Below are 22,086 nucleotides of genomic sequence, written 5' to 3' on the forward strand. Positions count from 1 at the left end.
GGAGCCGGACAGGCAGGGAAGGGCAAGTTGCTACCCAGGGAACTCTAGAGGGACAAATCTTGAGAGGACCTGTGACTCACATGACTTCCCTGAGCCCCAGTTTCCCCTCTGCACAATCTGTGGGCACAAGCCCACAGGGACCTTCCCAGCTTGGCATAGACTTATTCTGTGCCACTGTTGTCTTACAGTCGTAACAAGCAAAGAGACCCCAGAGGAAGATAGGAGTTTCTCTAATGCCCGATCTCTTATCCTGTCTAGCTTTGCTGTGCAGCGTTCCGGAAGCCCTTTGAGAGGTCCAGGTCCCAGGGATCTCTGTTCATAGTGGAGCTTGGGTTGACATGCTCTTCTTCACCTTCAAGCCCTTTCTCTTGTGCAGCCCCATCCAGGACAGACTGGCATCATGAACCTGAGCCTGGGTGTGGATGTGACCCAACTCTGAGGGGGGTGGCATTGGTGGGATCAGTGGTATCAACATGGCCAGAGGCATCAGCTCCTCCAGGGCCATGGGGGAGCCAGGCGGCAGCTCATCAGGATCCAAGTTGGCATCGCTCCAGCCCTCGGAGCTCTCACTGTGGCCCTCTGGACTTGTGGCTTCGTCCTCCGATAGGATGACCATCTCTGACATGTCATCCTCAGGGTTGCTGTCTTGGTCAGCGGCCTCCTGGAACCCGTTGGTTCTGTGGGAATCTGTCACGCCCTCTAGCTTCAGCTTGGAGCCTCCCGCAGAAGCAATGCAGGGCTCTGCCACAGGCCCAGCAGGTATCTTGGCTCTGCCCTGGCCAGTCCAGAAAAGGGTAAGCTCTTGGCGGCAGGCAGCCACAGCAAGGCTGGTGAGCAGGGTGCTGGACACTAAGTAGAGCAGCGCAGGCTGGCCCATCTCCATGAGGACCATGGCGACGAAGGTGACCAGCAGGCCTACCGCATAGGCCATTGTACAGGTCACATAGTAGACCTGGCGAGAGTGGATTTGCACATCAAAGCGATGGCAGTAGGCCACCAGGAAGCCAGGGACAACAATGTCACCAAAGCCCAGGATGGAGAAAGGCTGGTCACACAACGTCAAGGCTGAGAATCTCAATCGGGGCACTTTGAGCACCATGGGGAGCCTCTCATGGCTTGAAGAGTCTGCCAGGCCTGACGCCACTTCCACCATGATGCTCTCCCCGGTCTTGGTGAAGAGGGGTGTGACAAAGACGAAGAAGACATCGAAGGCCAGCAGGGCCAGCAGGAATGAGGTGCAGTTCTTGAGCGTGGGCAGCCGCACCCGCCTCAGGACAAAAAGGCAGTAGGCAACACCCAAGGTGTCCTGCAGGAGCCATGCCCAACGGTCCTCATTGCGGTAGACGACCCAGAGAAGAGTCACTGCGGCACACAGGCCGGCCAGCAGTAGTAATGGCAGCTTCAGATAAGCCCGGTGGCCAGGCAGTGCCCGCTGGCTTTCCCGTAGGGGCAGGTGGCGGACTATGGGTGCCAGGCAGCTGTAGAGGCCAGTACTGGCACCCAGACCAAAGATTCCAATCATGACGTAGACGAAGCAGTCGTAGAAGAAGTAGAGAAGAACCATAATGGAACAGGACATGGTGACCACAGCGCCTGTCATGGCTGGCGTGAAATCCACAGGCACATCTTCGTCGTCTTCCTCTTCCCAGGTCCTCTGGAACCTCTCGGCTCTCACTACTCGTGGCTGATGGTGACCACCAAGCCCCCCTCCTCCTCGGGCCCGGCGCCTCTGCAGTCGGTCTGCCTCCATCAGGCCAGCCCAGTAGCCACCTGCAGCCACAGTACCCACGGCCAGTAGGAAGATGACTGCCATGTTATAGTCAATGATGGGCTCTAGGGGAGCATACATGGCCACACGGACGTTGGTGTCACCGTAAGTGTGACTGAGGATGTCCAGCATGTCGGTGTAGCGGAGCACAGCCACTGGGATGGTGAGAGCAGGCCGGGGTGTGCTGGGGTCCTGGGGCTTTGAGATGGGGTCTGAACACTGTTGATCGCCGGCCCGGCTCACAATGAGCAGCCCGTGGGCACCTTGGTTCTGAGCCAGCCAGCCCTTGGCATAGAAGCTGCAGTTGCCACGCATCACCATGGTAGTAGTCTGGTGGAGGGGCCGCTGTCTGGGGGAGGTGTCCTGGGCCTGGTGGCAGGAGTCCTCATCAGGACACCATGGTGTCTTGGTGCCATCGTCCAGAGGCAGGAATGGGGCGTGGTGCAGGTCCCGGGGCAGGGTGACGTAGTCGGAGCTGTACAGGACACAGTAGTCCTTGCTCCAGTTCTTTGATACGACACGCACCACGCCGTATTCTCCCCGGGTCTCAGGGCTGAGGAGGAGGAGGAGGAGCGAGCCCACGGGGAGGAGGGAACCCAGGCACGCCATCCTCCTCAGCCATCTACTGTGTCCTCCCAAGGGGACAGCGGCCCACAGCTCTATTCCCCTCCCAGGGGGGAGGGTGTGGCTCTTTGTCACAGAGTATCTTGGCCACTTGTCTTGGAAACCAGAGCCACACCTAACTTGTCATAAAGTGACGAAGGGCACTGCTATGGGACACGGGCCCCTCTTAGGATCATGCTCCCAAGCCTGGAGCCAGTAGGGAGGTCATTCATCTGAGACCTTATCTTTGCCCAGGCCCCAGCAGGACTAAACCAGGCAAGGAGGTCAGTGTGGGGTTGGGGGACCAGAGCTCCCAGACAAGATTCTGGAAACAGTGTTTCAACTTTCCTCCTGGACAGCCTAGGCAGTCCAGGTCACCTCTCCTTGTTGGCCTGGTTTCTCTCTCTCTCTCTCTCTCTCTCTCTCTCTCTCTCTCTCTCTGTGTGTGTGTGTACACGTGTGTGCGTGTGTTGGCTAGTTATTTTTGTCAGTTTGACACAAGCTAGAGTTATTTGGGAAGAGGAACCTACATTGAGAAAAGACCTCCAACAAGTCATCCTGTGGGTAAGCGTGGGGGGGTATTTTTTTTCATTTTCTTCTTATTTTGTTTTGAGACAGGGTCTCACTATGTACCTCTGGCTGTCCTGGAACTGACTATGCAGACCAGGCTGACCTCAAACTCACAGAGATCTGCCTGCCATTGCTGAATTTTTTTTTTTTTTTGGATTAATGGCTAATGCAAGAGGGTGACGCTACCCTGAGGGTAGTGGTTCTGAGTGGTATAAGAAAGCAGGTTGAGCACACTGTGGGGAACAAGCCAGCAAGCAACGCCCCTCCATGACCTCTCCTTCTGTCTTTGAGTTCCTGCCTGGGTTTGCCTTGGTGATGGACAGTGACCTGTAAGTCAAATAAACCCTTTCTCCCCTAAGTGGTTCTCAGTCGTGGTGTTTTATCACAGCAATAGAAAGTATCCCAGGACGGTGAGCATATTATATGTGTACATGTGTGTGAAGGTAGGGGCCATCTATTCTGCTTAGTGTTCTAAGATTCTTGAATAGAAAGCAATGCTCAGGAAATGTGTGGGATGGGCAGGTGAGTGACTGGATTCGGTCACAGGACTGACGTTCAGAGCAGTTAGGGAAGTTTTCCAAGGTCCTGCTAGAGTTTAGGAACCAGACTCACAGTCAGGTTGCTAAGTGGCAGAGCCTCTGGTTGACCCATTGCACATAGCAACCGTTGTCACTGCACATAGCAACCATTGTCACTGCACATAGCATTCGTTGTCACTGCACATAGCAACCGTTATCACTGCACATAGCAGCCATTGTCACTGCACATAGCATCCGTTATCACTGCACATAGCAACCGTTGTCACTGCACATAGCAACCGTTGTCACTGCACATAGCAACCGTTGTCACTGCACATAGCAACCGTTGTCACTGCACGTAGCAACTGTTGCCACTGCACGTAGCAATCATTGTCACTGCATGTAGCACCTGTTATCACTGCACGTAGCATCTGTTATCAATGCACGTAGCATCTGTTATCAATGCACACAGCATCTGTTATCATGCACGTAACTTCTGTGATCACAGGACATAGCATCCGTTGTCACTGCACACAGCATCTGTCACCACGGGGTATAGCATTCACTCAGGGACTGTAGAGGTGGTGATGCTGGGGACTGGGTGGGAGGTGGATTCATTGTCAAAGTCAATTGAAATGGGAAATCCTTTGCAAAACATTCTGTGCCTTAGAACTGGGGAGATGGCTGAGTGAATACGATTGCTTACTCTACAAGTCTGAGGGCCTGAATTTGGATCCTAGCACCCACATAAAGAGCCAGGCATGGCTGTATATGCCTGCAACTGCAGCATTAGAGGGCAGGGATAGTTAGGACTCCCAGGCAGATTCAGGTCCAGTGACAGATTCTTTCTGAGGAGAACTGGCTAGGGTGAGGGTGCCATAGAGGGAGGTACCTGATTTCTCCCGCTCTGATCTCCACATGTGTCCCCACGGCCACACATTCCCACCATCACTAAGGTGGTGTTTTGGATGAGAATTCCTCCTCTTAGACTCATATATTTGAATATTTGGTCCCCAGTTGGTGGAACTGTCTGGGAAGGATTGGGAGGTGTGAACTTGTTGCAAGAGGTGTGCTCCTGGGTACAGGCTTTGAGATTTCAAAAAACTAGTGCCCACTGCCCAATGGGCATGGGCCAGGATGGGAGCTCTCAGCTGTTCCTTCTCTCTGCCCTCAGGGACTCTCTGAAACCACAGACCGAATTAAATCCTTCCTTTTACAAATACGTTCAGTCATGGTGCTTGATCACAGTGATAGAAAAGTAAGACAGCTACACATACACGGTGGAGATGGGAGTGTTTTCTACCTATTTTATTCATTGCATTAACTGCCTGGACTTTCCTAAATAATGACATGAATCACATGGCTTAAAACAACAGAAATGAGGCCAGCGAGTTGGCCTAGCAGGCCAGAGCTTGCTGCCAGGCCTGACTGCCTGAATTCAATCCAGGATCCACATAGCGGAAGGAAAAGAACCAGCGCCTGAAAGCTGTCCTCTGACCTTGGCACACGGACACCACCTGCCTAGTAACTAAATTAAGTGTAATCTTAAAAAGTAACCACTAGAAATGGACCCAGGTGTGGTGGTGCACACCTAATTGCGGCACTAGGGAGGTGGCGGCAGGAAGATGGTGAGTTTGAGGCTAATTTGGGCTACAAAGCCAGACCTCATCAGTAACAACCTCACCCGTCTCCCCATATCTCTCCCCAAGCCCTCCCCAACACGTGTGTGTGCCTGCGTGCTACCACCACCACCACAACAACCAGAAATACATTCTCTCCTAATTCTGGAAGGTGTAAGTAGGCTATAGACTGAAGCTTTATGTCCCTCACTTAATCTGTGCACTGAAGCCCAGCCCACAACGGACCAGAGGATAGGGAGCCTTCTCATCAGGTTCTCAGACCCTATTAAAGAGACTCAGGACAGATAATCTCTTTGGCCTTGCAAAGACCAACGAGAGAGGGGCCCTTTCCATCTCCAGGACCTGAATCAGTGGGTACCTTGGTCTTGGATGCTGTAGAACCATGAGATATCAATGCCTGTTGTGTTAGTATCTTGCCTGTTGTACTGACTGTGCAGCCGGACCAGTAGAGAGTCTGGGTAGCATTTTTGCTTACCTCTTCCTAGGTGGTGGCCAGTCAGCCTTGCAGCCACACTGGCTTAGAGTGACTCCCTCCACTCTGCTGGGACTATTGTCACGTGACCCTCTCCGTCTGTGTCCGTGCTGCCACGACTTGCAGCCCACTCTTTCTAGTTTGCTCCACACCAGTGGGAGGGAAGGAAAGGTGTTTTCCAGAACCCAGTTTGGATCCTCTGAAGTGGAGGCCATTTTTAAGGAACACTGTAAAGTGGCCAGTAGGTCACATTTAGATTCTGACTTTTTCTGGTCCCGAATTATTTGCCTTTGTCTTGCCGACACCACATTTGACAGCTTAGTTTTCGGCGACTCATTTATGACTGCCTTTCAAAGCATCCAACTGAATTATCATCAAAACCGTTTCCCTGTGTTTGTGCACTTCTGATTTGTCCATTAACATAACATTTAATTACATTACAAACAGTAATTACAATGACAAATGAGCTGTCAGAAACACATTTGGGAGCCAGCACGACTGACTGGCGACTTGCCACCAGCTGGGGAAGTGTGCAGAGCCCAGAGAGGTCTGGTCCCTTCTGAGGGATCTTTTTTCAGAGAGGTACAAATGCATTGCTAAGGGGAACTGGGGCAAGGGAGGAGGCTCAGCAAGTGCAACTGTGGTCAGAGCATGTGGCGATGTCACTTCCTTTTTGTTTGATTTTTGTTTTTTTCAAGACAGAATTTCGTTGTATAGCCTTGGCTTTTCTGGAACTTGCTCTGTAGACCAGGCTGGCCTCAAACTCACAGATTCTGCCCCCTGAGTGCTGAGATTAAAAGTGTGCACCACCACCACCCAGTGGCAATGTCACTTCTGAGTGCATCCCTCCATATCAGTGGTCCTCAACCTTCCTAATGCTGCAACCCTTTAATACAGTTCCTCATGCTGTGCTGACCCCAACCATAAACTCACTTTCACGCTACTTCACAATTTTGTTATTGTTTTGTAATTTTGTTATTGTTACAGATTGCAGTGGAAATATCTGTGTTTTCTGATCATTTTAGGAAACCCCTGTGAAGGGGTTATTTGACCCCCAAAGGGTCACAACCCACAGGTTGAGAACCACTGCTCTTGATCCAAGCACTCAGATGCTGATCAGATAGATAGACAGCCTTCACCAAATGTTATGATCCTTACTAAGGTCCTGCTCTCCACCAAGAGTCTTAGAAACCAAGACCAATGCATTATTTAAAAAAAAAAAACCAAATGGCTGAGGATGCTCAGTTAACAGAGTGCCTGCCTAGCAAGCACGAAGCCCTGGGTTCAAACCCCAGCACTGTAAGTACCCAAGTGTGGTGCTGCATGCCTGTAATCCCAGCACTCAGAAGGCGGAGGCAGGAGGATCAGAAGCTTTAAATTATCCTTGACTTCATACCATGCTCGAGGGCGGCTGGGCTACATGAGATCTTGTCTCAACGCCAACAGACCAACCAACCAGCTTGGCCACAGGTGACATTGACAAGCAAGAGCCTTCTGCACAGCTGCTGAGAATGCGGAGTGGCATGGTCACATGGGAAGCAGGCTGCCAGATTCCTCTTCAGTTATAGCGAGACTCGTAGGAGTTGGCACCCTTCTGGAGATCCACCCACAAGGACTGAGATCAGACTCACCGTGGCCAGGGCTGGAGGAGGAGGGATGGGGTTTCCACTCAGGATGATGAAACTTTCTGGAAATAGTGTCGTGGGTGTGTTTTTATTTACATACAATAATTAAACATACTTGTAGGTTAAGATGATATCAACACCTCAGAATTGTATACTTTCACGTTGGGATGTGAGTTTTTATGTGCATGTGTATTTTACCAATATAAAAACAAAAACCAAGAAACCAGGACTTCGCTTGAGTTCGCTGCAGTAGCACTGACCTCAGAGTGGACGTAATTCTGGTCATCAGGACTCTGTTGGCCAGTGGGTGCCCCAGTGAGATTGAGAATATGAGAACACACCATATTGCTAATTCCACCATCCTCCATGCCTGATCCTCAGGCTAGGGGTGCCCTGGGTTCCCAGAATTCTCTGAACTGTTCACTCCATGTGCCTTTTGTCTGGTTCACTGGGGGTTTCTCGATGCCCCAGAACCCCCAGTCCACCAGTCCTGGAACTGTCCTCTTGAGTATGTGGCTGGAGCAGCTGGGCCTCTTTGTCTTTCTGCTACTCTCCAGACTGAATTTCTGCAGAGACCTCTCTGTGACCTCCAGTTACACCCTTCCGGGTGTGCTCTTAGAGCGGAAGTGTTGTCTGACCCCATTGCTACCCTCTGCTAGGATCCGGGATCTCAGGGGTAGTTTGAGACAAAGTATCTGCCTTCCATTGGGACCTAGGTACTAGGTGGCAGCTGGAACATTTATCTTCATCCAAATCAAGGTAGTGAGGACTGCAGATGGGGGCAGTGGGTCTTAGCCTAGGACAAGGACTCTAGAAGGTGGGGAAGGGACAGGGAAGAGTACCCTAGACTCTCTCTTGTCCTGGCTCACGGCCCACACTTTTCCAGCTGGAGCGGATCTGGACCTGTACACTTCCTATTCTCCCAATCACCCTAGAAATGAAGGCCAAGGAAGGGACACTCCCTTGTTGTCCATCCTAGCTTGGTATTTGGGATATGCCTCAGCTTCCCTGCCCTTGCTCTGGCCTTTGCCCAGTGGGTAATGAGGCTGGGCATCAGGGGTCTGTCTAGGACCCCACAGAGGGACAGGAAGACAGCTCAAGGTCTGGAACTCATGACTGTTTTCTGAATGCGGAGAGCTTTGCAAAATTCACCTGGTCCAGGTCTTTCTTCACCCTGAGCTACAGAATCTACAGGGTTGGTGTGTTAGCAGTGGACTGGGAGGCCATGCTTGAATGTGGAGGCGGGGCAGGCTGGGTCACTGGGAGATGGGCAGTCTGAGGCTCGTGTTCTGTGGGCTCTTTCTGTTAGTTCATCTCTGTCAGCTGGCTGGGAGGCTGAAGAATGTTCCCAAACGGGGGAGACAAAGGGGTCACCTTGCAATGGGCTCTTGGGGGTGCACGGTGGAACATTGGAACATCTGAGGCTGCCTGGGTTCTCATCTGACCAAGCCACTGCTGACCACTCTCAGGAAGGCCTCTAATCCTCTCTGTGCTCCACACTCTCATCTGTTAAATGGGAGAACAGTACCTGCTTCCCAGGGTTGAATGAAGACCAGCATGACCCCTGATTGCGGCCTAGTGTCCACTGACAGTAAGGACTGGGAGCACGGTTGCTGCAGAGGCTCCCTCCCCATTGGGCCCAGTGATGTCGAATAGGTGAGTTTGAAATCATGGATGGACCTGGAGGAGATGAGGCCAGTGGAGTCCTCTGCAGGGGCTGCGGGGATCCCGGATGGGGAACACAAGGCTGATAGTGGCTTCTGGTGACCTGGGCTGTATAGTTTGAAATGAAGCATCATTTGAAGGAGGGGGGTGAGTGGAGTAGAGAAGGGAAGAGACCCTGAGCACACAGCCTCAATTACTCCCCCCGCCCCAGCTGGCCTGGCAGTTGGATATTGGGTCAGCCACTGAAGACGACAATTTTACAACACAGTTGCGATCAGTCTGAGACCCTATACTGGTCCCACTGTCCCCTTGCCCCAGGGCTACTCTGTGGGTCATGGCCTTCCCAACCAAGGCTGAGGGACTCTGGGAAGGGAAGACCCCCAGATGTCCATCCTCAGCCTCAGTTCCCTCTGTGGCAAAACGGGCTGATTCCCCATTGAGTTAAGCATTAGACAGCATGTTAGAACAGCTTTGGAGGATGGTGAAGCAACCTACAGGGGCCCCAGCTAAGGTGTGTTTGATTATCTAGATTCTAGACCCTTGTCCCTCCCTCCTCAGGAGGTGGTTTACCCTGATCTGGCTGCCCCTACCTTAGCCGTAAGGCAAATGTCTCACCAGCACAAAGGCTTGGTGGGAAACCAGAATCCCAGGGTGGGGGCTGTACTGCCCTCAGGATGGGGGAGGCTCCTCCCATTGCTGTTCTATGTTCACCAAGAGAGCCTTGGGAGAAGTGAGATCCTGTGCAAGGAGGTAGCTCTCAGGAGACTGTGTTCCCTAGGCGTGCCAAGGAACAGCGCTCTTTTGAACATGAGGGACAGGCCCACCCTGGGGCTGAAGAGGGCCCTGTGACTCCAGTTGGCAACTGTCAGGTCCTTCCACGTAGTGATGTATGTCAACTCACAGTCAGAGGAAGCTTTCCCCACCCAAACCTTGGAGAACGGCTCCTAATGTCCAGTGAGGTGCCTGCCCAGACACTGCCTGAAGCCAGGACCACACACTCTCCTGCAGCTACTCCCTGCTTCGTGTTCCTACTTACCTCAAGTGGCCTCTGGACAGGAGACCCACCCTTCATCTCAACCTATCCCCGCTTACTCCGGCGCACCCCGCTTGTCTGAGACCACAGCCTTCGGTTTCCTTAGGACATACCCCCAAACTGCCACTCTGTGTGACACCTCGGTTTCCTTAGGACACACCCCATGCTGCCACACTGTGTGACACCTCTGTTTCCTTAGGACACACCCCATGCTGCCACACTGTGTGACACCTCCATTTCCTTAGGATACACCCCATGCTGCCACACTGTGTGACACCTCCGTTTCCTTAGGACACACCCCATGCTGCCACACTGTGACACCTTGCTCTCTCTTCTGCTCGGGTTGAAAGACGAAAGAGTGGAGAAGCATCTCAGTGTGACTGTTTGACACTTAGCCACTGTAGGTCCCTGCAGCCATCTGGGAGGGCCGTTCCTTGTTCTCCCTAGGCCACCCCAAACTTCTAAGTTGATGTAGAAGCCAACAGCTCATTGCTGTCCGGGTGTCCTCTGTGCCTCCCATGCCCACCCCTACTTAAGGGCACACTCCTGCTTAGATAATTGACAGGGAAGGGCACCCCATGTGTCCTTCAGGAATCCACCTCTTCCTCCTCCATCAGCCCCTTCGGCTCAGCAGGAGCTATGGTGCTCTCCAGTGATGACAGCCCTTTCAGTCTGCTCCTGGCATCTCATGTCACGTACCCAGGTATGCAATTGTGTGCATGTGTGTGTGATCTTCTCCCTGGCCAGAGACTCAGTGGCATGTCCTGGGGGCACTGAGATCCTCATGAGAATTTCACCAGTCTCCTCTGTGCCTACAAAGCACCTACTGGCTTCAAGAGGTCTTCAGTGTGCGGCACCAGACAACTCTGTGTCCACGCAGATGTGGCCAGTGCAGGGCAACTGATGTCTCTTGGAAGCAGCTCAAATCAATGAACGATGGGTAGCAGGAGCAGGTGGATAGCTCCCAGCTCAGTTAGTTCCCTTGCCTGTCCATGGCCCTTCTCTCCAGGTACTACCTCCTTACCAGGAGCTGTTTCTTACTAAGCATCCTTGATCACACTTGTATCTTTATGTCTGGAGTTCACACCCTGCCACTAGCCCCCAGGGCTCATCCTGGACGGCATGAGAGTGATCAAGCTTCCGGTCCTGCAGTAGTCCCTGATGGCTACTTCTCAGAGGGCCCCCTCTGGCTGACTCCCAGCCCCAGCAGAATGCAAGCCTTCACAAAGGGTGTTGAAAAGATAAATATTTATATCACCCCCCCCCCACCTTAGTCCTGCTATAGCTCCTCATCCCTCTGACACAGCGAGGGCTGGGCCATTCCATACCCAGGAGTAAGGGGTCTGTCAGTCAGCTGTCCCAGGACCCACCTGTCACAGTTCAGGGGACTTGAGCAGAGGGCCCTTCTTGCTTCTCACAGCCCGTGAGCACATTCTAGAGGCCAGCCAATGAAGCCAGTGGCCTGGGCACCCAGGGGCCACTACTTCCTCAAAGGCTGGGCCACTCTGATTCCCCCTCATGGACAACTCAGTTCCCTTCCCAACCACCATCTTCTCACAAACCAGAAGACAGCCAGAGGCAGGAGGTGGGAGTTGGGGGCAAGGGAGCTGTTGCTGCGGAGAGTAACTGACAGAAAGCTGGGTTGGCCTGCAGAACAGTAAACGTCTAAGGTACAAGGCAGCAAGGCAGGGCTTTCCCGTGGCAGTGCCACGGTGCTGATGACACTCTGCTGGCTCAGGAGGGGCTCCCACAGCTGTGGAATGCTGTGTGAAGTCACCAGACTTCTAATGCTGTCTCCAGCTCTCCTGACTGGACCATGTGGCATTGGTTCTCAGTAGCGAGCAAAGACTCAGAGGCATCACAATCACAGAAGAGTTTCCCATGATGCCCCGGGGGTGGCAAGCGGCCTCCCTACAGCTGCTGAGGACTGTGAACTGCTCTGGTAGGAGACAGCTCTCACAGCGTCCATGAAACCGCTTCAGGATTCCCAGCCCCCAGTCTCCAAGAAGAATGGGCGGCAGGCAGCTGGACGCTGTGGGCCCAGCCCAGTGCTGTGAGCTATCGCCTATGACCAGGCAGGCTCTCAGGTCTGCAGCCCAGGGGTAGGAAGGGGAAGGCCAACCGCCTCTGCAGGCAGGCTTGCCTGCGCCTGCATCATTGCCCCAGCCTCAGGTCCTGGGGGCTGCTCGGTGGTCTGTAGCTCACACTGCTGTGGACTGCTTGATGCTGTGGAAGCTGACTCTGGTGGGGGAGGTGGGGATGGACATGGCACGGGCCACTCGGGCTCTGATGGAGTGCTTGTCCTGCCACCGATGCCACCTCTTCCGGATAGCGGAGCGGACCTGTGGGCACAGCAGAGCTCGGGCTCAGGGCATGCCCCTCCCTTGGCCCAGCTGAGCAGCTACTCAGGGGTAGTGACAGACTCCACAGTCGGGGCCACACGCACATAATCACTGCTGTTGGTTTGCTATCTGTTGAGCCGGTTTCCCCCAGGGAGGAAGAGGACACCTTTTTCTAGTCTAATAAAGGTGCCATCTGGCTCTTGCCATTCAGAACCCCTACCTTGCCCGACTCCTCCTAAGTCAGAGACCTTCTAGCCACCACCCATGCAGTGCCTAAAGTAAGAGGGGGAGCTGTCCTCACAGATGCAGATCGACAGGGACAGGGACTTCTCAAAGTTCCCTGCAGCAACCCATGGGGACCCAGGAAGAGGGAGGGAAGTGAGCCCAGGGCAGAAGAGATACCGAGGGGATAGTTCCCAGTCTTGTTAGTCTCAGCCCTGGCCGTAGGTCCTTACCTCACTGTTCAGAAAACAGTAGAACACAGACACGAAGAAGCCCTAAACGGATGAGGAGAGTCAGAGGTGAGTGTGGTCCCTAACTAGCCCAGGTTGCTCCAGTCCCCCACCCCTAATCTTCCAGGCCTCTGCCTGAAGAATCCTCACCCATGCAGGCGCCAATATGGTCCTCCTGGAGCCAGAGTGGCTGGGCTCAGGGAGGACAGCGGTACCTGAAAGGACTCCAGAAAAGAGTTGAAGTAGATGAAGACAATCCTGGAGACCTCGTCCTCTCCAGGGTTGACAAAGAATAGCATGTAGGTGATGCCCAGCAGGGGCAGCAGCACCAGAGTGGCCTTCACAGCCTTCCTGGGGTGGAACAGAGGCCAGAGTCACAGGCCACCCAGAAGGGGTGGGGCTGTTAGCTCTGGGGAGAGTGATGGGTTTGGGAGATGGTCTCAGGGATGTCTAGGAAGGCGGAGCTACTGTTTCTGGGTCAGCTGACTGGCTTGGAAGAGATCAGGTTCAGAGGAGGCTGGGCCCTCTGAAGCATCCCTGGGGAGCCAGGTACCTGTACTGAATAGTCTCAGACGTGGTGGATGCCCGGAGTTTGGTCATGAGGATGCGGACAATGTTGAAGAGAAAGATAAAGTTGATCTGCAATTGGAGCACAGCAGCAGGCGTGAGGATGGGCAGCAGGGGTGGTGATGGGCAGCAGGGGTGGGGACACATGGCAGGGACTTATGCAGGAAATAGAGGTGGATGTGGTGGACAGGACAGGCCCTCAGCCCTCTCAGCTCTGTTCTTGGGGTTCCTGACGCAGTCTCTCACCCTCCCTTCTCTCTCTCTCTCTCTTCTTTCCTTCTCTCATTAATGCTTAAGCAAATTCCTGGCCCAGGCTCCCTCTCTGGGGCCACCTAGGTAGAGGGTCCTCTCTATCCCTGGTAGGCAGATTGTCCTTTCCCATGTTGGCTTGTCTCCTGCTACCTTCCCCAGGCTCTTACCAGCAGGACCAGGATCATGGGGCCCTGGTAGATGTAGTCAGTGTACACTCCAGGACGTTTGCCAAACCAGCACCTAGAAGGTCACAGAAGGAAAAGGAAGGGAGGGGGTCATCACGGTCCTTTCAGTGGCAGAGTGCTTGACCGTAGGGCAGTGCTTGACCAGCACAGGATCAGTGCCAGTGGCCAAGAAAGGGCATCCCAATTTCTAAGAAATCCAAGCCAGCGGACTCTGCTTCAGTGTCTCAGTGATCCTATCTGCAAAGTGGATGGTACCCCTCTGTTGTGGGACGTGGTCCTGTCTATCTGTAAAGTGGATGGTATCCTCTGCTGTGTCCTACCTACCTGTAAAGTGGATGGTACCCTCGGCCATGGAATTCTCAAAACAACAAGCCAGAAACAGTCTGGAGCCTGACCTAGCACTGCTATGTCCAGCGCCCACTCAGGGACTCTGGTAGTGGCTAATATGTCCACTACCCTGCCACAATTTCTCAAGAGCAGCCTGTGCAGGGAAGATTTCACAGCTAACACCTACAGCAAGAGGTGGGCTGCCTTGCAGCTCCTGAGTTGCCCTGCAGCAAGCTCGAGAGAGTAGGTGGAGACAGGGCAAATCAGATGTCCTGTGTCCTTACGGGCATATGGACCTGCCATGGACGCTTCTGCAAACCAGAACGTGAAGTTTGTATAGGTGATCTTCTGGCTGTAACAAGCTTGTTTAACACTACTCGGGTCATACACCACTGTTGTGGGCTCCAAAGTGGCGCTCCAGGGCCTCTCTACTCACCCTCCCGCTACTCCTAGGTTCGCACACCCAGCATCCTTCCGCTGCACTGCCTGCATCTGTCCACCAGATGGGGCTTCGGGGCTGCACAGACCTAACTTTGTTTTAAGCAGCACCCTTTCTGCTCCAGGGTGGGAAGGCGTATAACAGGGCCTACCTTGCCTCTCTCTTCCTTCTGGTCCCCCCTCCCCCGCCCCCATCTCCTGTGCTCACATTTTCACGTCCTACAAAGCACACACACCCCCCCATCCAGGAATTCCCAGGAGGATCCCGGGGACACCCCACACCCACTTCAGTGAACCGACCGACTCCCTGCCGCCTACCCTGCTGCTGTGCAAACACTCCAGCCTGGGGCAGAAGGAACCCGCTTTCACAAATGTGGGTGATGCTCTTCCAGACTTCTGGTGCAGCCCAGTGAAGGGAGGGGAGGGCCTTCCACTATGTACCCCCCCAGTCAACCAGTCAGCCGGGATGGGGGGATACTTATGGCTTCAGCCTTGCCTGGCTCCTCCCCGCTTCTCTGTCTTTCTGTTTAGTTCCCAATCTTAGCTTCACACTGGAACCACCCTGTTACCCAGGCCACACCTCAGTCCCATAGCACAGAGTTCTGAGGGAGAGAACTTTCTAGGTCTGCCCATAGGATCCCCCTACGTGCCAAGCTGTGACTTCAGGACTGACTGGGAATGCTCAAGTCTCCTTTACAAACAACCTGAGGCTTCAGAGAGGAGCTGGAAGAGTCTTTGAAACCACCTGGACCAGTTTCCATTAAGCCCATAAAATCTTATGGTGAAACCCGCCTTGATGGTAAGAAGCATTTGTGCAGCGTTTACCGGGTGCCAGGTCTATGTGCTTAGTATGCACGGATGCACTTTGTCCCCACTACAGCTTTGAAGGTGTAGCTAGAGTGAAGATGCCCATTTCACAGATGAGGAAACCGAGGCCTTTTGTGACAGCCCCAAGGTCACATAGCTATTCAGTGATGGCACAATTCAGAACCTGGGCTGCCTGTCTTTTGGCATTACTCTCCTTAAAACTCCAGACAGGTGGCAGACTGGGAGGGACCCCGGCTGTCTTGCTCCACCTTTGGACAGGTCACAGGCAGGGACCCTTGTTATCTGGGTCCCACCTTTGACAGAGCACTGGAAAGGAACCTTGAGTTGCGGCCAGTGCTCAGCTCTGCCTTTCTCGATGCAGAAGTCACTGCCCTGACAATGACCAAAGTCCCCCGGGGAGTGCACTGAAGAGAGACTCTGACCTCACCAAGTGACTTACTTTTCGTTGTCGTAGTACAGCTTCCCGATGGCCCATGCCACAATGATGGGGAAAGGGACACCTGAGGGAGAGAGGCAGCTGTCATCGAGCCCTTTGATGGAAGACCCCAGGGCAGTCCAGGGCCTGCAGCAGAGCAGGGATTTCTGGGAGCTGAGCTCTGATGCTTCCTTCACGGGGATCCCACGACTCTCACCCCCGAGAGGGGTGCAAACCCCACCCTCCATGTAAGGAGATACTGGGGCGGGGTTGACCCAGCTCACCCCAGCCGATGCAGACGAACATCCATTTGCGCAGCCGGTCGGTGGAGTAGGTGAGCACAATGGCGGTGTGTAGGTAGCAGCCCTCACCAAACATCCAGAAGAAGTTGGTGACATGGAAGTAGTTGTAGGCAGCCGTCACCAGCCGGCACCATCCCTGCCCCAACCAGAAAGGACAATGAGCTTGGGAGGGCATCAGTGACGGTGCCCCACCCCCAGACTCTTCGGGGTCCTGCTCTTGTTCGGTGGGTACCCACACCCGCACCCCTTGTTTAAAACTTTATTTTATGTGCATTGGTGTGAAGGTGTCAGATATCCCGGAACCGGGGTTACAGACAGTTGTGAGCTGCCATCTGGATGCTGGGAATTGAACTCGGTTCTGCTCGGGTCCTCTGGAAGAACCCCAGCCCCAGGCCTAGCCCTTCTGCAGGGTAACCCCACTCCAGCTCCTCTGACCCAGGCTTGGCCTTTTCTGTCTCCCTAACTGGGACGCACCACATTGCTCTGGTGGACCTCGGGGTTCATGGTGAGCTGGACCACAAACCACGTGGCGTTGCGCAGGATGAAAGCCGAGATGAGGTTCCAGTGGATGATGTTTCTCAGGCACCGGATGCTCCTGGGGCAGCAGGGGAGGGCAGGTGGCAACAGCAACAGGAGGAGAGAAGGAGGGATGAAGGCAAGTGCCAACATCACCCCAGCCCAGACACAAGATGGAGGAACTAAAGCTTGGAGTGAGTGGGGCCGACAGGTCCGCCTGAGCTCCACGGGGCCTACCTGGGGCCACTAAGACACCTGCTCTTGTGAGAGCTGATGTTGTCAGGGATCCCCCTTTGATCTCCATGCTCCAGGACTGAGAGGCCAAGGGCTGGCCAAAAATTCAATTGTAAGCCCCCTCGCAACTTTCAGGTCCTGGTCCTATCTGCTCCCAGCTTTTTTTTTTTTTTTTTTTTTTTTAATCACTTGGGCCATGGCAACCAAACCTTGAGTCAGGAATGCCACTCTGTGGAACTCTCATCTCCTGGGGTCTACCTGAGATCCCCAAGAGGGATGAGGACCAGCTTTAGGGGTAACACGGGTGAGCCTGGGCTTTGCCCTACCTCACTCTCCCTGTCCCGGCGGCAGCTGCTGGGGGAAAGGCCAGATGTGAACCTGCCAGAGGTCCCAAGAGACCACAAATTCCCGTGGACGCTACTCCCTACTACTCAAGTGAGAGGCAGGTTACCCCTTTCTCAGCACCCCTATCTCAGAGCTATGCTTGCACCTTCTCCGCCTCCCCTGCACGTGCCCAAGGGCCCAGGGGAGAGCAGGAGGCAGCCCCTGGGCCTCTCACCTGAGGCGCAGAAAGAGGACAAAGGCCACTAGGAGGGCGACCAGGGAGATGCAGTGGCCCAGGTAGTTGATGATGACGGCGATGTGGTAGTGCACTTTGCTCTTCTTCTGAGGCAGGAGAGAGAGAGGGGCGGAGTTGAGGCTCCCGCACACTCGCACCCTCTGCACCCATTGAAAGGACAGTACCAGGGAGAGGTGTCGGGGGAGGGAGTGGGAAATGCTAACAGTGTTTGCCCTGCTCCAGAGTGACCCTGTGAGCCATGGGCTACCACTTGGGCCAGTCTGTCTGTGAATCCAGTCTGTCCGCCGTGCTGTGTGGTTAGACTGATATGAACCGAAGCTGCACTCATGTCACGCAGAGCTCCCGTGTCATACAACAAACGCTGTTCCCACCCACACATGTACTCCGTGCTCACAGATGTTCATGCCGCATTCTGTCCTGATGCCATGGCTGCGGTGGGTGCAGAGCTGCTACCTGCCCCCACCCCAGGATCGCATCCCTCATCCACTTCTGAATTGAGTCCCCATCTGGCTGCACGAGGACCTGGTACCCACATGAAAGCCAAGTGTGACTGTGGGAAGCTGTAATCTCAACAGGGGATCAGAGACAGGTGGCTCCCTGGAGTCCTGGCCTGCCACCCCAGTAACACTGTCAGTTCAGGCTTAGAGAAGAGATCCCTGTCTCAAAAAAATCAGCTCGGAAACCATTGAGGAAAACACCCTGAATCCACCTCCATAGGTACACATGGATGTGTTTCTCCCTCCCTGCATGTGCATATATATGAACACATGCATGTACCGTGAACATACTCTGAAAAAAAAATAACACAAATTCCTCATTCCCAGGGCCTTACCCTACTCCTTGCCTGGCCCACAGGCTGCCCCAAGTGAACATTAACTCTTCATTCCCTCCCTCTTAGACTTCCTCCCCTCTTTCTGGATAGCAGAAATTGAACCCAGGGCCTTGAGAAGGCTAGGCAAATGCTCTGTCTACTGTGAGCTACACCCTTAGCCATTCCTAATTAAAAAAAATTAATTACACTTATTTATTCAATGTGTGTATGTGTGTAGGAGCATGACTGTGATCATGTGTGCCATGGCGTGTGTGCGGAAGCTAGGGATAACTTGCACAAGCCAGGCCTCTCCTTCCACCAGGTGATCCTTGAGATTAAACTCAGTTTGTCACACTCGGTGGCAAGCACCTTTACCCACTGAGCCATCTCTTTGGCCCCTAACTTTCTTAATTATCCAATTGTGAATATTCACCACACGCTACTGGCACATGTGCGAAAGCCTTCCCACTTAAGAGCTTTCCTCTTCTTGAAGCTTCAAAGTAACTCTGTGGGAAAAGCTGGAAACGCACCCATAACTTCCTTTGCAGAAAAAGAAACCCAGATTATGCTGACTTGTTCGAGATTACCAACTTCATTTTATAAACCATCTTTTGTTACAGATAGGTCCTTACTCCATGGGGGAACCAGCCAGTACCCAGTGCTCAGCTCTCTACAGAGTCCCAATGCAAAAATCCCCATCCACCCTGTCCTAGGCCCCAGAAAGGCAGGGCATCACATGAGCAGCTCATACCTCTGGAGCCCTAAGTCCCCTGGGTGGTGAGTGGAGACAGAGCAGCAAGGCAAGGGGAGGGGTCCATTCTGTCCTTCCAACACCAAGGGTCTCTACGGGCCTTTGGTAGCTGCCAGGATCCTACCAGAGGCTCCAGACAGACATGCACAATGCAAAGCCTTTCTGGAACCAGCACTTGATTTCCTTTTATTAAATTTTTCACATCCATGCTGAGAAGCCCCTGGGTAATAACAGCATCTGTGGCACTGAGCTGCTGCCATACCCCAGCTTTCTCTCCGGACCTAGGAGGAGAGTGGGAGGAGGGGTTTGCTGGCCTCTTCTGTCAGAGCCTCTACCCTGGTCACTCCACTTGCTCATCACGGTGTGGCTTGGTAGCTTTGAGAGAAGTCATTACTAAGCACACACCGTCTGCTGCGTCCCAGACCATAATCCTCTGATGTCCCTGAGACTGGTGCCTGCACTCTCGTTTTCTGCTTGGAAAGGCCACACAGCTGATTAAAGCTGTAGAGTTTTAGCAATCACAATCCGGACCAGCCTGGGTTTTGGGATTCTTTTCTCCTTCCACTCATGAGGGTGACAAGCAGGGACTAGGGGAAAGGCACTCTCTTGACAGGGGTGAGGGTGAGGGTGGGGGTGGTGCCTCATCCTATGTCCAGGATCTAGGGGAGGGACTTCTGTAGAGAGAGTGTGGCTCGCTAGTGTTTTTCCTCACTAAGGTCAGTGAAAAACAAAGTCCAGTGTTGCAGGGAGCCAGAGATCCAGCTCTGGGACATACTCGTCTCACGCCCCACAGGCCTGGTGCAATCCGAGGGCCAGAGCACCAAGACAGCTGTGGGGAGGGCAAAGGTCACGGAGAGAGCAACAGAGACACCCCCAGCCATGACAACCGCTGTGATATGAATGTGTCCCTGAAAGTTTAAGTGCTGGAAATACGGGGCCCAGTACTGTTGGATGTGGGGCCTCCCAGCAGAGTGGGGACCTCACTGTAGGATCTGGTTCCTTCTAAAAGGATGTGAGGCCCATCTGATTTCCCTTCCTTTGCCTCCTGTCATGAGATGACACAGTAGGAAGCCCTTTGCAAGATGCTAGACCTCAACCTTGGAGGTCCCAGCTTCCAGAACCAAAAGCCAATGCATTTCTTTTCATTATAAATGACCCATGAGCGGGCTGGAGAGATGGCTCAGTGGTTAAGAGCACTGCCTGTTCTTCCAAAAGTCCTGAGTTCAATTCCCAGCAACCACATGGTGGCTCACAGCCATCAGTAATGAGATCTGGTGCCCTCTTCTGGCCTGCAAGCATCTATGCAGGCAGAACACTGTATACATAAATAAATCAACAAATAAATAAATAAGTCTTTAAAAAAAATGACCCATGAGCTGGGGATGTGGCCCAGCTGACAGACTGCTTGCCTAGCACGCATGAAGCCTTGGGTTCGATTCTTAGCAATCCATAACACCAGCAGTGGGGGCACATGCCTGTAAGCCCTGAACTCAGGGCTTAGGAGTTCAAGTTTAAAAAATCATTTAGATTTATTTTATCTTTATGTCTATGAATGTTTTGTTTGCATGTGTGCATGTGTACCAAGTATGGGCCTGGTGCCTGCAGAGGTCAGAAGAGGGCACTGGCTCTCCTGGATCTGAGGTTACAAGACAGTTGTGAATCCATGTGAATGTTCGGAACAGAACATGGGTACGTGCAAAGAGCAAGTGCTTTTGACTGCTGAGCCACGTCTCCAGCCCTTCGTTGAGATAGGATGTCTGAGGTCAGCTTGGACCACAGGAGACCTTGTCTCAAAAATGAAAAGATTCAATCTTAGGTATTCTGTTACAGTTGCAAAACCAGATCGAAATGGTTGCCAATTCTCTGAGAATTGAACGCAGCTAGTGACACCCAGGCAGAACAGTGACAATGAGAAAGTTCCATTAACAAACCAGAGCTCTGGTTGGTACTGTCTACAAAGACACTTAGCAATATCCTGAGAGGCAGTCAGCAGCACCCCAAGGAAAAGCTAGTAACACCCCCAAGAGGTTGTCAAGGACACCTGGACAGGCCAACCAGGAAACATCTCAAGAGACAGCCAATGATCTCCCCAGACTACTGGCAAAAGATGTCAGTGACACCCTGAGTTCCTGGGGACAAGCCACCAAGAACTGCAGAAGCCACTGGATTCCCACAGCACAAGTAGACAGAACCAACCTTGGGAAGCGTAAGCAACTCATTCCCTGTCCAATCTAGAGATGAGGTCCAGAGGCTCCCTGAGGAGGGTGTCACAGTGCCCTCAAGACAGGGCTCAAACAAGCAGATAGAGCTTGCTGAACTGATTCTGACCAGACCAGAGGAAATCATCTTGCCCCAAAGGCCAGCACCATTAGACCTGCTTGGATGCCCTGCCAGGATGAAAGCAATGAAATCTCCACAGCTCCTTCCCGGTGGCCCACTTCTCTCACTTCCCATCCCTGCTCATCATACTTGTGGCATTTCCTGTCCATCTGGCTTCCTGAGCTGCCTCTCTTACTTCTCTGTGGGTGGTCTGTACCTCTAGTTCTTAAAGTGTGGTCCTTAAGCCAACAGCATCAGAGACCGGGAGTTGGCAGACATCTTGAGAGAGCCAGTCAAGCCCCACCCCAGCTGCATAGAATCAGAACCTTTCCTTTAGCAAGAAGCCCAGTAAGTTGCTGAGCATCTGAACATTTTAGCAGCCCATTCCAATCACTGCCCCACCTCCAGCCCTGACCCCTGGCTCATAAGCCCACAGAGTCCCTTTCACGCCTCCACTGCACTCTCCCAGGATGAGCTTGAGACCTTGTGCTCAGTGGGGTGTGGGGAGGAGACAGTATTTTTAAGTATCAAGGGAACAGATCATAGTTGAGGACACTGTAACGGGTCACTTTGCGGGTGAAACTACAGGAAACAGAAGTTAGTGCAGGCAGGGTGGTCCTGGGGGGCTTGGTGCCATCCCTGGCCCAGATGAGTCAAGCTTCCCAGCTGAGGATCTGTCCCCAGGAGATGCCCACTGTGGACAGATCTCTGCACCTGCTGGCTCCATGCCTCACGGGTGCCACTTCTCAGGCAGCCTTTTGAGTACCCGATGGTGGTCTGAATGACTCCTAAAAGCTCTTACGTTTGAATATTTGGTCTCCAGCTAGTGGAACTGTTGGGAAGGATTAGGAGGTGTGGCCTTGTTAGAGGAAG

General features: G+C 53.2%; 2 protein-coding genes across 7 annotated transcripts in view; both read right to left on the reverse strand.

Moving 5' to 3' along the window:
• Positions 1 to 214: 214 nt before the first annotated feature.
• Positions 215 to 2,449, reverse strand: Sppl2c (signal peptide peptidase like 2C). The gene has a single exon (XM_048445676.3). The coding sequence runs from the start codon at positions 2,375 to 2,377 to the stop codon at positions 317 to 319; it is 2,061 nt and encodes a 686-aa protein (XP_048301633.2). The 5' UTR covers positions 2,378 to 2,449; the 3' UTR covers positions 215 to 316.
• An 8,678-nt stretch (positions 2,450 to 11,127) lies between these two features.
• Positions 11,128 to 22,086, reverse strand: part of Crhr1 (corticotropin releasing hormone receptor 1) — a 45,670-nt gene continuing 34,711 nt past the window's right edge. For 4 of the 6 annotated variants that reach the window (XM_048445894.3, XM_085695888.2, XM_048445896.3 and 1 more), the window contains 9 exons: positions 17,312 to 17,418; positions 16,477 to 16,597; positions 15,985 to 16,138; positions 15,725 to 15,785; positions 13,675 to 13,747; positions 13,242 to 13,327; positions 12,904 to 13,039; positions 12,692 to 12,733; positions 11,128 to 12,236 (listed from right to left, as the gene is read on the reverse strand). In XM_048445894.3, the coding sequence (XP_048301851.1) occupies positions 12,096 to 12,236; positions 12,692 to 12,733; positions 12,904 to 13,039; positions 13,242 to 13,327; positions 13,675 to 13,747; positions 15,725 to 15,785; positions 15,985 to 16,138; positions 16,477 to 16,597; positions 17,312 to 17,418 (921 nt within the window). In that variant the 3' untranslated portion in view covers positions 11,128 to 12,095. The remainder of the gene's footprint in view (positions 12,237 to 12,691; positions 12,734 to 12,903; positions 13,040 to 13,241; positions 13,328 to 13,674; positions 13,748 to 15,724; positions 15,786 to 15,984; positions 16,139 to 16,476; positions 16,598 to 17,311; positions 17,419 to 22,086) is intronic. The other 2 variants (XM_085695891.2, XM_085695892.2) reach the window with 1 other exon arrangement.

Source organism: Myodes glareolus, chromosome 9 (genome assembly GCF_982192425.1).
Source record: "Myodes glareolus chromosome 9, mMyoGla1.1, whole genome shotgun sequence".
Classification (NCBI taxonomy): domain Eukaryota; kingdom Metazoa; phylum Chordata; class Mammalia; order Rodentia; family Cricetidae; genus Myodes; species Myodes glareolus.